Source organism: Apis florea, unplaced genomic scaffold (assembly GCF_048593485.1).
Source record: "Apis florea isolate Af1SG1 unplaced genomic scaffold, ASM4859348v1 contig_2272_pilon, whole genome shotgun sequence".
NCBI classification, from domain to species: Eukaryota; Metazoa; Arthropoda; class Insecta; order Hymenoptera; family Apidae; genus Apis; species Apis florea.
This window is the reverse complement of record NW_028256549.1, coordinates 3025311-3039249: the sequence shown is the minus strand read 5'-3', so window position 1 is coordinate 3039249 and position 13939 is coordinate 3025311. Positions and strand designations below refer to the sequence as shown.

At 50.5% G+C, this 13939-nt stretch overlaps 1 protein-coding gene across 1 annotated transcript in view; it reads right to left on the bottom strand.

Annotated features, from left to right (window-relative positions):
• Positions 1 to 6622, bottom strand: part of LOC100867367 (uncharacterized) — a 32983-nt gene extending 26361 nt beyond the window's left edge. Inside the window, exon 1 of the mRNA XM_012489705.3 lies at positions 5233 to 6622. Coding sequence (XP_012345159.2) covers positions 5233 to 5686 — 454 coding nt within the window. The 5' untranslated portion in view covers positions 5687 to 6622. The remainder of the gene's footprint in view (positions 1 to 5232) is intronic.
• Between the last annotated feature and the right edge of the window lie 7317 nt (positions 6623 to 13939).

The window sequence follows — 13939 nt, the reverse complement described above, 5'->3', positions numbered from 1 at the left end:
ATTACACCCAACATTCGATTGGAATAATTGAGAAATTTTTTTTTCCTCGATCATAAGATTATAACCCACGCCACGATCTCTCCGTTTACGGATATTATATCGATGCGATATCTAGCCGTGTCGAACCAACGTGTGCGAAACAACGCACACAACAACAACAACAACACAAGGAAGGAATACTTCGCTCGAGATCGAGCGAAATTTGCATTTTCATCGAGAAAGTTGCACGGGGTAAAATATCACAGGGTCAAATTCGTGAAATTCTCAATCTCGTAATATCCCAGCCTCATCCGAATGGCATCCGCCGTTATTTATCCGGATAACGTTCTTATAACCGCGGCGAGAAATTAAACCGCGAAAACTGCGCCGTTTATTCCCGTCCAATGATTCAGACTATTCGACGACACTCACCAACGGTCCAACTTTGTGACGTTGCACCATCATCTATGACGGGCAGCAATGATTTTGGCAGCGGCGGTCCACCTCGTTGGAACGCGGGCCAAGTGTGACGAATGGGTTGTTTAGAGGCGCAGAAAGAAAGAAAAAAAAAAAAAGGAAAGAAAGACCCGCATTATTACGCGCTTATATGCGACAGGGGAGGGAGAAGAATTTTCAAGTACACGGTTTATCGCCGGCTATAAAGAAGCAAAGCGACGCGAATTAGGCAAACTCGAGAGATGGAAAAACTTTTTTTGGAAAAGCCGAACGCCGGATATAAAGGCGTTTGGCTTCGAGGCCAAACGATCCGATGACTCACGACAGCAAATATAAGCGTCACATTCGAAATATCGAATTAGAGAGCGATGAGGAAGTATATTCGAATGCAATGACGTACACGTACACGTAAATTTGATAAATAGACGGCAGGTTATTATTATTATCATACTTTTAATCGCGATTGTCGTTATCGATGACGTCGTTCTCTCGTCTCGAGATGATCTCTCGCGTTTTTTTCCCGCTTAACATATCAAACGGATCGACGATCGAGGTGACGTTACAACTTATCGTCGCGGTTTCCGCGAATTCCTCTTCGAAGCTGTTCCACGTTTGCATTGCATCATCCAGTATTATTTCGCACGTAAAATTTCACAAGACAACCAAACGTCGACCATCGACGTTTTACAAACGTTTACAAAATTGTTCGAATCAAGCGAGCATAGAAATTCAACGCGGACGATTTTGGAGAGCGAATTTCTTTTTAAATTTTACAAAGAATTCCTTTCTTCGAGCGGATACTCACTCGGGACGATGCTCCAAATTAACTCAAACTCTCTGGAATGAAATCAATCTCGTCGAATCTCGAGGCTTATGGAAACGTGGGTGGCGAGGCATGGAAATCGCGCCGCGTTACGTAAAGAGAACTCCGTCCGCGGAGAAGAAAGGAAGAATCCCCCTTTGAAAATTTGGCAAACGGGGGAGAAAACGTTTGGCTCGAACGAATTTGTGACCGGTCTGATCGAGTTAAAATATCCGATCCGTTTGACAACGTCGAGAAAAAGAAGTGTAGATTCTCGACGACGAGAGTTCGTTGTCGTCCGCGGATGTATATGGGTCAGAGACGGAACGAGCGTGGAATGCAGCTCGACAGACGGTTGGTCATTTCGCGCACGGTAGATGAGGGAAATGGGGTGTGGGTGTTGGAGAAATTCTACCGTTTCGTTAAGGTCTAAGGACGGCCATTCCGATTGATTAACAGAGCGAGCGTTGAAGAGGAAGGGAGGAACGTTTATTTAAAGGGTTCAATCGCTTGAATCTTCTCTCATAATTTCGATTAATTTCGAATGTCGCGTCGCGAAAATTGGAATTTAAAATTTGAAAAATTCAGATCTGATTTCCTCCTCGAAGATCCTCTTCCTCCACGAATCTCTTCTTTCCCCGACCTGTTTCTCCTCTTTGATTGATTGATATCGCGTCGCGTAAACGTTTTTCGCGAACAGAGAGAGAGAGAGAGAAGCGGTGAAAAATGTTGGAGAGAAGGAGGGAAGAGGGAAAAGACGGAGGGCGTATAAACACTTAAGATCGCGCGGAACGCCAATGAGCCGAACGCTCGAAGAGAAGAAGGTGACTCGTTCCCTTTTACCCGCCCACCGTAGGTTCGTGCATGATGTACGATTTCCTGTCTTACGGGTCGTACAATAATAACGAAATGTCAGGAGTGTACGTACGATTTACTCCGCGTTACCATACAAAGCCACGACACTTTAAACAATGATCTATGAAAGCTGCTGCCCGCTCGTCCTGCCCCGCTCCTGCCACGATCCAAGGGAAATAAAGAAAAAGAAAAAAAGGAACCCCTCCACACACACACATCATTGGCTACCTGCTTGGAAGCGAACTCTCGCCGGGAAATTGTGAATGGCAATGATGGAATCGCCTCCATCCAACTCCTCGACCTGAAAACTTTAGGAATTTATCCCTACGAGAATGGAGAACGACTTGTCTCTCCAACGAGAGCTTTGTATCTCTCTCTCTCTCTTATTGTTAGAGGAGCGCTCGTGTTGCAATGTCTGATTAGCGCTCGTAACAATGGCAAAAGTTGAATGAAATCAATCGTACAATTTCGTATGAACTCGTGCCGTTGCGCAGGTAAATTCCATGCCGCGAGCAATTCTCGACTGGTCATCACCGAAAATGCCGTGTTGTTCGCTTTTCGACGCGATGCGCCGATTTTACACGAGTACGAACGAGGGGTCGAAAGCCATGCGATCTTTTCTCTTAAACCACCTGTTCGAGTTCTTCGCTTTCCTGGAGAAAAAGTAAGAGAGGTGGAAAGTTAAGGTCGAGGGAAGAATTTAAAGGAGTTTAAGATTGGAATAAAAAGGATGATAGGTGTTGCACCAAAAGCTGTTCGAGCAGGGAGAGGAATAATTCCATTTACCGCGCAGGGAGGGAAAGATTAGGCGTGGTCCGCAACCGTTCTTCTCTCTCGGAGGGGGATCGTCCCCGGCTTCTAATCTTTCTTTTCGTACGAATTCGAGGCGCTCATAAGCCCCGCCATCCTCTCGAATCGCCTCTTCGAAACACGCTTCATCCTTGCGCTTTATTTTTTTTCTATCGATTTCCCTCGGAAATTCCTTCGAGGAAGAATCGAAACGAGCGAGTCGAAGAAAATTCATCGAAAGGTAAAAATCAAAAGGTATTCGAATCGAAAAGGTAAATTATTCCCTCCTACACTTTCGATATATCGTTTCTCCGTATCCATTGTCTCTCAAAGACTCGATTTTTACGCCACTGAGGATCGAGCTCTATTTCATTAATCGTCACGGTCGGGGGATCCTTAATGACATTATGACGCGTCGAAGACCGCGTTGCCTGACCTCTTTTCGCGCCAGCCCTCCCTAATTCGTGTACGCAATCGCTAGCGCAATACACCTAAACCTTTGAACCTTTTATAAATGCCTCAACCGACGTCTAAATTCTCCTCTCGGATAATCGCAATAGTTTAAACCCTGTGCGTTTAAACTACTACAACATATCGAATATTCTTATCCTTCTTCTATCGTGGCTACGTGCACACCATTTATACACCATCTACTTTGTTCCGTTTATATTAAAAATAACTTCGCGTGAAAATGAAACGAAATTTTCATTCGAATCGATCTGTCATCTTTTTCAACGATGAGAAAAAAAAGTGTACAACGCACGTTAAACGCGCTTATTTTATCGAAGTGTAACATGGTAAAATTAGAACACGGTATATATATATTCACAGTTTGCAAACAATGGGGGAGCAACGATCGAAGAGTTAATAGTCTCGCAATTAATCAACGGTTATCGTTAATGTTATCTGCGCTATAAGAAATGCCATTCCGCTCGCCAACAATCTCGCTGTGTTATTCGCGAGCGATAAAATAACAATTAACAGGATAGTCGGTGATCTTTTAAAATTTTTATCAGATTCGAAAGGATTTCCGATCCGACGAGTAATAAGGCAGCGAGAACGGGGCACAGACGGGCTGTTCGCGTTCCGACGGCAAGATCGCGTTGATCGTTCGCCCGCTCTCCTCCTATTTTTCGTCGATATACGCTCGTTTCCTTTCTTTTTCTTCTTCCATTCCCCGCGTCGAACGAACGAATCGCAGGAGGCGTCCATCACCAAGGTAGAACGACAAAAAAAAGCGAAGCGTAGGCAAGCGAAGCAACGACGCAGCGAGCGAGTTGCAGCAAGCGAAAAGCTGTTGGCCCGTGCTTCAAATCTACGTTATATCTAATGGTCGTCGTTGCTGGAAGAAATCTGCGTAACCGTTCTATCCAACGTTCGAGAAACGCATCTGAGTTTTATCATTTATCCTGTTTGTCCGCGAACGGGAATAAAGATAAAACTTTGCACTCTTTAGAAACGTTAGGTTATTCAGGATTAACTTTAAGCGAGGAGTATCGATAAATGTAACATTGATAAAATCGCGTGAAAGGTTTCGAGAGGTTGTCTTCGTCGAATTAAAGAAAGAGAAAAGAGAGAAATGGTCCGCGATAAAAACGACTTTTTGCTCTTAGTTACATTACAACGAATTCTTGTTTGTACGTATTTCAAAAAAAAAAAAAAAAAAAATCCTTCTCTTTCGTTCTGTGGAAAACGTCAAGACAAAGGGGGAGAGACAAAACGATCGAAGAAAATACAAAGACGAATTTCAAGTGTCGGTTGCCCACACGAGGGCCGAACTCGCGAGCGAGGTCTCGAAACGATAAGCGTTGCGGAGAGAATTCGAAGGGAATATTTCAGGCGAGAATCGAAGGATATGCAATCGGGACAGGATCTGAGCCGGGACCCACGTTAGGAACGAACGTTTCGCGGCCAACATCGCGTTGACGTCGCGGCGCGATATAGCCGGGAGGGCTGGCCGAGCCGGCGCGGTGACAAGAAACTTAATAGCCGGTCTTGAAATACAGGTTTCGATGTGTCGCTCGTAAAGATCGATTATCACCGAGTGTTTAGATCGAGCGCCAATACCGGTAGCCGGCCACGAGCTGGCCAGCGCCGAGAATCGGTCAGCGTATCCGATCCGAGGGAAAAAGCGTGGCCGCACGCGCTTATAGATCGTCACGTTCGCAACCCATAAAGAAATCCCGTCCGGCCGATAAGAGAGGCGAGCCGTGTCGCGGGTCGGAGAAATCAGGGGCGACAAATCAAGGTGGGCTGCACGTATCGAGACGAGACACCTCTTGGAACCTCTTGCACGCGAGCCAAATGTGGAGAAACGATCGCGAGGCGTTGAACGATCGAGGCAACGTTACCTGAGGGTGGTGGCGGTGGATGGTGATGGTGGTGATGGTGATGATGGTATCCGAGCGCGGGCGGCGGCGGCGGGTAAACCGCTCCCCAGATGCAGGACGCAGCCGCGGCGGCCGCCACCTGTTGCTGATGATGATGGTGGTGATGCTGTTGTTGCGCTTGCTGCTGTTGTTGTTGGTGCTGCTGCTGTTGTTGCTGGTGCTGTTGTTGTTGTTGTTGTTGTTGGTGCTGCTGCTGCTGCAGAAGCTGCTGTACCTGAGCGATGTCCACGAATTCCTGCAACTCGCCGTCGGGCTCAGGGCCGGTTTCTCGCAGCCTGCCCTCCGACGACGAGGGCACAACAGCGAACGGGTTCCCGCTGTTGTGCTGCAAGTGGTCGAAACCCGCGAGCGGATTCGCGGGCTCGTAATTGCTGCGCCCGGTCGTGTGTTCGCGGCGCATCGCCAGTGCCAGCATCTTTTCAACCTGTCGCGCCGCCGGCCCTCGTCGCGGTGCCAGTCGTCCACGTGCTCCTCTTTCCTTCTTTCCGCGAGCGCGCGGCCACCCGATACTCTTTCGCTTTCCTCGACGACGACGACGACGACGACGACGACGACGAGGACGATACGCGGGAGGACGAGGAAAAGGAGCGCGATAACGAGGCGGAGGCTCGCAGACTATCGCACATGTCACGACGCGTCACACGTCGAACAGAGAGAGTGTTCACGCGATGGACGAGCAACAAGGGAACAAGGGAAACGGAAAAACGGTTTGGCGAAGAAGGAAGAGGTGGTACGGAAGTGGACGATATATAGAACCACTGTCGCGATCGATCAGTTCCTTCGGGCTGTAACGATACGATGACACTCGCGTCGGTGGTAGCGTTGGACAGGTCCTCGCGTCCAAGAAATCCGCACTAGGTTCCACGATATTTTCGTTTCCACTTCGAGGGGAGGGGAAAGGGCGAGATAAGGGGAGATTTTCACGAACGATCTTCCAAAGATATTTATATATTATTTTTTGATTTTCCTTTGGACGGCAGATAGAAAGCGCGGTGGATCAAATTTCTCTTGGAGAAGATGTAACACAACCGAGCGAAGGAAGAAAGTGTCGGGAGAAATCTGTTTCCGCGAACAAAGCGTTGGCAAAGCGTGCTCGTTGATCCCAAAAACTTGGTAGCCGCCCGAGACGCGAGATAGAATTCTCGTTCTCCGATTCGATTCTCCGTGTATATATCCAGCTAGATATATCCAGATATGGAGCGAAGAGAGAAAAAAAAGAGAGACGGATTTGTCACAGCGGAGCGAAATCGAAATCGCGCGCTTCGCTCGGAAGTCGAAGGTTCGCTTCGTCGTAGTTTGCGCCCGATAAAACCGACGTACCGGCGCGCGTGCTGCCCGGTATCGTATCACTGGAGGATCCTGCTCTTTCTCGCTCTGTCCGTCCTCTCCTTCTCCTCCTCTTCTTCTTCTTCTTCTTCTTCCACACTCCGACTCGCCTCTCCCTTCCTCTCGCGCGACACGGCCTGCCGCCGCCCGCCCGCTCTCTCTCTCTCTCTTTCCCTCTCTCTTCCCCTCTCTCGCTCCCCAACCGTTTTCCGCTCCGTGTGGATCCGCGCGGAGTGGCCAACTCTGCTTCCCTGGCGGCCTCGCGCTTCCTTCGATCCCCGTTTTTCTTTTTTTTTTTTTTTCTTTTTTTTCTCTCCCCCTTTTAGAAGGATCGGCGGGGTCGGGCGACGACCGAGTTTAGGAGGAAGGTCGGGAAACGGTTTGGTCCGGCGTGGAGCCGGCGAGGCAGCCAAAGGGGTTCGCGATGGTCCGCGGTAGACTAATAAAGAGCGGCTCGCGCGGTCGGTCGCCTGGAGAGAGCGCTCGCGCGCGCGGAGAGAGCGCGCGAGAAGGCTGCTGGTGGCTGCTGGTGGTGTTGCTGCGGGTGGCGGTGACGGTGGCGCGATACTCGCGACCGGCGAGACGAGATTCGCCGGCGTCACGTGTCGTCGACATCACCCCGTGCATACTCCCGATACTGTTCGCGCCGCTCTCACCTATACCTCGCCAGCCTCCCCTCCCTTCGCCCACTCTCTTTCCTCCAGACGCCCTGATCATCCTCCCTCCTCCTCTCTCTCTCTCTCTCTCTCTCTCTCTCTCTCCTTCTTCCTTCTTCGCACGAACGCGCACGGCAACGCACGCACCGTCCTCGTCTCCTCCGCTTCTTTAGAATCATCCGTCTCTCCCGCGTGTCTCTCCGCGATTTCCATTCATTCCTTTCCCCCGCCCTTGCTCCCTCCTCCCCCGCCTCGCCTCGCCTCGCCCTCCATCGCGACACCACGCCGTCGTCCCTCTCTCTCTCTCTCTCTCTCTCGTCCACTTCTCGCGATCCTCCCGCTTCGACTTGTCTCCTCGCGTGCTTCTTCCTTCCTTCTCCCCCGTCTTCCATCCGCCCCTCTCTCTCTCTCTCCCCCGCGCCACCTCTTTCGTCCTCCTGCTGCTCCTCTCGCGCGATCCTTCCCTTCCTCCACGCGCCTCTCCTTCTTCCTTCCGCGCTCTTCCCTCTTTCTCGCCCTCACCTCGCTCGCTTCAACACCAACGCGCTTCGTCGCTGCCAACGTTCGCCGGGTGACGTCACTGGCGTGGGCGCACCCCCACACACCGCGTCTCTCTTTCCTCCTTCTCTCCCTTCCTTCTTTCTTTCCTTCGTCTTCTTCTTCCTCCTCCTCCTCCTCCTCCTCTTCGCCTATTCGCCCTATCATCCCGGCTCACTTTCGACTCGTTCGCTCGAAACACCGATCTCGTCCGACCGATTTCGACGCCGGAAGTCCGCGGAAATTTTCGGCCCGGGACATCACCGCGTGTCCCGACCTTGAAATTGGAGCGCCCGGGGAGAGGAGGGGCGCTCGACCGCGCGAGGAGAACGCTAGAAGGTTGAGGTCGATACTCTCCCGGGTTGGATGACTTTTACCGTAAACACGCTGCCCCCGCGCTCCTGCCTGCCTCCCCTTCGATTCTCCTCTCCTATGTACCCTTCCTCTTTCCAATCCGATAAGAGGATTCTTACGAAACGATTTCTCGCTTTTTCTTCTTTTTTCACAAACAACCTTACAGTTTTTGCATTCCGTTGGAAACGTACAGTTTATTTGGTTTCCTTTTGGTGGTCGTCGATGGATCAGATCCTCGTCAAAATTTCGAGTCCATCGATGACGGATTCATCGAAAATTTATTCCTCTCTCTCTCTCTCTCTCTGTAAATAAAGGCGATCGCGTATTGCGCGTTATCCTTATCCGCGCGAAGGATAAATATCCACGTTGGCGGCCGCGTAATATTAGGGGCACGAGTAGTTAGTTAAGTGCAGGTTTCGACGCGTGCCAGAAGCGCGTCACGCGTATCACGCGTTTGAAAGGCAGAGCGCGATCCTCTCTCCGTCTACGGGGGAGAAACCGCAAGAGAGAGAGAGAAAAAGAGAGAGAGAGGGAAAAGTAAGCTGGTAGAAGCTGGAAACAAGTTGGAAGTTTTTTACTCTCTTTGTTCGATAGACCGTTCGAAATTAAGCGATCCTCGTTTCATCCATCGAGGATCGTCGAGATCGAAAAAAAAAAGGAAAAGAAAGAAAGAACTGGAACCACGATTGCGTAAAATTGCGAAATTCCAATTGCGAATCGAATAGAACGAAAAGGAAGGAGATACGTATCTTTTCGAACTTTCCATAAAACGACCCCCCACCCCCCCTAAAAGGATCCTATTCTTCGATCGATCCTGTTAAATTTAAAAAAGCGCAGGATCCTCCCAGGGAAAGGTGAGCTACGAGGAGGATTTTACGCAACTGTAAAACCTAACGACGTTCTTCGTTAGCTTGCTGGAACGCACCGTTCGATACGATTCGATCTTGATCTCCTCGTCTCTTTCTCTCTCCCTCCCCTCTCCTCCTTCTTCCCCCCGTCCCTCGTTCCCCAACGTCGCGACAATTTTATCATCGACGCTCCGCGGAGTTGCACGCGATGCTCTAAAGATAAGAGGCGCAGAAGATGTCCTCAAGCGAGCATAGAGGTATGGAAACAGGTCAGTCCAGTTTTTGCAATTATGTCAAAACGACTATTCCAACGCGTGTATACCCTCTAGCTAGAAAGGGTTGCGACTTCCCTTAAGCCCAAGGTCTCGAAGGATCGATCGGCGATCGAACACGTCGCATTCTCTCCGCCCGGATCGTCCTCGGAGTGCGCGAACGGATAGGAGGCTGCCGTTGCCTCCATGACCGAATAAAGATACGAGGTCGCGAGCGACCGTGACTGAACGAAAGAAGGAAAGGAAAGGAAAGGAAGAAAGACGAGGGAGGGAGAGAGAAAGAGAGAGAGAGGAGGACGACGAGTCTCCTCCTCCTCCGGCGGGGCGGAAATTCAAACGGTCGTATCGCGGCTCGCCGAGAGGATGAAAACTGAAACGGGGTCGAGGGAGGAGAGGGGGAGTAGTCTCTCACCTGATCGACCGTTTAAAGAATCGTAAATTCGACGATAATGATTTCCACGAGTGGCGAGCAACACCGGACACCCGACACTATAATTTCTCGGTCTTCGATTACTCGTGTGCAACATTTTTCTACCTCCCCCTCTCTCTCTCCCTTTCTCTCTCTTTCTCTTCACCCCGAGTTCTCCATTAACCGGTATACCCTCGGGCGTACGATTTTTAAACGAATACAAGATTCTTCGCGGCGTTGTTTCGACGCGAAGCTTTTTTCCGTTGCAACGAAAAGAAACAAGAACACGCTCGAAGAGAATAGATAATTGAGAGATACGGAGAGCGTGATGCGATCGAGAATACCAAGGTTTTAAATATATGTATATATATATATATATATACGTAAGCGAGAACCAAATTGAGCGAGGCGAGAAGAAAAAAAGAGATGGTTGAATTCAGGGTCCCGTTTCGTGGCCGTGGCTCCTCTCTAATCGTTCTTCTCCTTAAACCGGCAGGGGTATGTAGAGCCGCGGAGCAAACGAGCAAAGAGGAGGATGACGACGGTTGCGACGAGGGCGATGGTGGCGACGACGATAACAGTGGTGGTGGCCGCGGCACAGGCACACGCCATATCTGGCGAGACTATCCTACGTGGGCTCGATCCTCGCCTCGGCTCTTGCCTCTCTCCCTCCCCCCCTAACCGAGCAAACACACCTTTTTAGCGGCATTACATTAATATCGTAATGGCACGGGATCAAGCGAACGAGTCCGCCTGCCCGAAGGCGCGCGCTCATCTTCTCGACAGGAGGAGGAAGGGAGAGGAGGAGAAACCGAGACTCTTCTTCTTCTTCTTCTTCTTCTTCTTCTTCTTCCTCCTCCTCGTATTCTTCTCCTCTCCTCTTCCTCTCTTCTTCTTCCTCTCCTACGCCGACGACGTTCAAGCCTCCCCGCGGATACGCTAACTGTCTCGCGTCCGAGTGGATCATTTGTCTTCCTCAGGGAAGAACAACTGCGCATATCGCGAACTCCAGAGATTCTCCGTCGAATGGCACGAGCCATTTTCTGCCCACCTCGTGCGTGCTCTACGCGCGTCTTTAAATTTGGAAATTAGTTCAGTTTAATTGTATATATATATATATATTTCGATGATATTAATTAACACCGATTATAATATTCGGTGAATATTCGGGAGAAATAAAAATGTTTTATAAAATCTTGTGTATATATATATATATACACGCGTTGATCGATGTTTCCTCGCAGGACGGAGCATAGAAGTATAGGTATCTCCCGGCCAAGATGTCCCTGACGGGAGTATATCCGCTCTCTCGGAGAGACATAATTCGAAATTGTCGGTTGGGTCAAAGGGCAGAGCCCGGCTACTTGAGCGAGTTGACTCTGCCGGTCTCGGGGGTCACGTGCCACGGCTTCTTTACTTCTTCTGACGTTACCTCTCCTCTCTTCCTTCGAGATTCCACCTCCCTGTGCGACCGTGGTCGCCCTCCTCCACGGAGCTCTCGTAGCTATCGTTCGGCTCGTTATCGCTCGCCTCCTCGTTATCACAGTCATTAGAAATCTCTTCATCGAGATCCTATCCTTCGTTCTCCTCTTTTCTCGCGCCTTCGAACACGTCCGCCTTTTCCCCTCCACCATTCTTATATCGGGGACGAAAAGTTAAACGATATTTAACCGGACACCTTGGAACAATGGAAGAAATAAAAAGTGGATAAACGAAACGAGAGAAAACGAGAGAGAGAGAGAGAGAGAGAGAGGGAGAGAGAAAAGGAGGACAAGGGACGAGAATCGCGGTCCTGCAGCGGCCGACGAGAGGCGAAGTGACCTCATCGGATGTGGCTCTGATTCGCTCAATTCGTCCACCACGTTCCAGAGAGCTCGTGCGCGCGGTCGCGCGCGCGCATCAACGCGCCAAGACACGGACGTGTCGCGCGGAAAAGGAGCCTTTGCGCGATTGCTATCGTCTTTGCCTCATTATTCCATTATGATGGCGTGTGGCGTGTGCCGTACCCCATTCGCCCTGATTGCCAGCGCCTTCTCCCTTCTCCTCGCTTCCTTCTCTCCCTTCCCTCCTCTTCCAAACGTGCTATTCCCTCTTTCCATTCTTCCTCCACGTTCTCCTCTCCTCTTCGTTCCGCGCTATCTTTCCACGAAGAGAGAGAGAGAGAGAGAGAGAGAGAGAAACGTCTCTCGAGATGCATACGCGCACGTTTCGTTCCTGCTCGTCCGAGAAGAGAATGTCTTCGTTGGTCCCTCGATTCCAGGCTCGAGCACGCGTACACAGCATCGCCGTGACGATGATGTGCGTGATATTACGCCGGCTGGCGAACGTGAATCCCCGAAGGTGGGACGAGGAGGGAGAGTAGGCGAGAGGCGAGGAGAAAAAGAGAGAAAAGCGAGGTGAAAAGGGGCGGTGGCGGGGGCGGTGGCACGGGAGGGAAGGGAGTCGTGGAGGCGAGAGGGGACGAAGGTGGATGGACGACGGGACAAGGTAGGGCAGAGACTCTCAAACGGTTCGGAACAGGTTCCAGGACCGTTGCTTACCTCGCCCCGTCCAAAGGTGGGTGGAGAACGAGTTACAGTACGCGCGCCGGCCACGGAAGACACCTGGTTTTCGGTTAAGCGCGGCTCTCCTCCGAGCGCGGCAACGTCGGACAAGAGAGAAGGGGGGAAAAGAAGAGAAGTGTACCCGCGCACGCACACGTATTATATACAAGCGTCGAGAGAGAGAGAGAGAGAGAGAGAGAGAGAGAGAGAGACTTTTGAATATGGGCCTCGATCTCCTAACGCTTGCCTCTCTCTCTCTCTCTCTCTCTCTCTAAACTATCCTCTTCGTATTCCCCCTCGATTCTCCATTTCGAGAGCTCCTGGATGGAGAACGGAATTTCCAGTTTTGGAGGAAGACGAATCGAAAGAGCGGACGGAATCTCGTGTTTATCTCGTAACGCGAAACGAGTCTATCTCGGCTTGAATTGAACAAATGAAGTAACGACGGGGAGGGGAGGGGGAAATTAATACACACGCGTCTATTTATCATTGCACGCGTCCCGATCGACGCGCAACTTGGAAATACCGCGGTGGCTCGAAGAGGCCGAGGGTAATCCAGATATTATACCGAGCATTCCGCCGCTCTTCTCTCGATCGAGAGAGTAAGCCGATCGAGCGGAATGAAACGAAGCGAAACGCATTACATCAGGAGTCCCCTCCCGTTAATGTCTCCAATTACATCGAGAAATAGGCGACTCGAATAGGCGACTCGATTCCACTCGATCCCTCTCCCCCCTCTTTTCAACTCTGCCCGTTTCGAAAGTTAACCGAACCGTTCGTCCCTCTTCTTTTATATACTTTGCCACGTAATCGTCCGGGCGAGCGTGTTCGGGAAAAATGCGCGTACAACGTCGATCGTGTACTTCCGTGGATAGAAATCATCGGCGTACGGATGATTCGCTGATCCCACGATGCCCGATTGCCGCTCCAAGAACAATGGCTTCGGATAATGCGGAATAGAGAGTATTCCTCTATTCGTGCGCGCTCGCACACCGATACCACCCGATTGTAATAACGTTATGCGTTCCGGGTTTACACCTAAAAATACGCCTCTCTCGCGCGCGCAAAATGCGCGATAAATCTTGCCTCGACCACGAGGGAGACCGGCACAGGGGAGAGGAGGGGAGGTCGCGTACGTTCCTCTCAACGTTTATCGTTAAGCTTCGTAGGGAAGAATTAACGCGCCTCTGCAGATAATCTCTTTTGTTCTCGAAGTAAGCGTAGAAATCTCGAAGAAACGACACCGACCGAGACTCGTTCGCATCACACGGCAAGGTGGATCTCCTCGGACTGATCTACGTCTATTAGCGCGGATCCACGCGCCGACCTCGTATTATCTCGTTCTTTAGAAATCCGTAATGACCGGATGTATCGCAACGGATAAATAATTAATGGTAAAATGGCGAGCCTCGTTTCACCATTAGGCGAGACGAATCGCGCACGTGGGGGTATATAATGATTCCGCGGCGAGATGACAATAAGGGTAAACCGGTATCTTAGCGGCAGCTAGTCGTCTCGATAACATCCACCACCCACTGTTTTCGCAAATGTTGTTTGCGCAAAATTTCTTGCTTGCTTACTTGCTTGCTTGCGTTCTAAACACACACATACTGTCCGCATACGAAGAAAATAAGTAGCCGGGACGAAGGGGAGGGGCTCACTTTCCCCGGAAACACGAGGAAACGGCTCGACAGTGTCAACACGGTTGAACACGGTAGTAAGT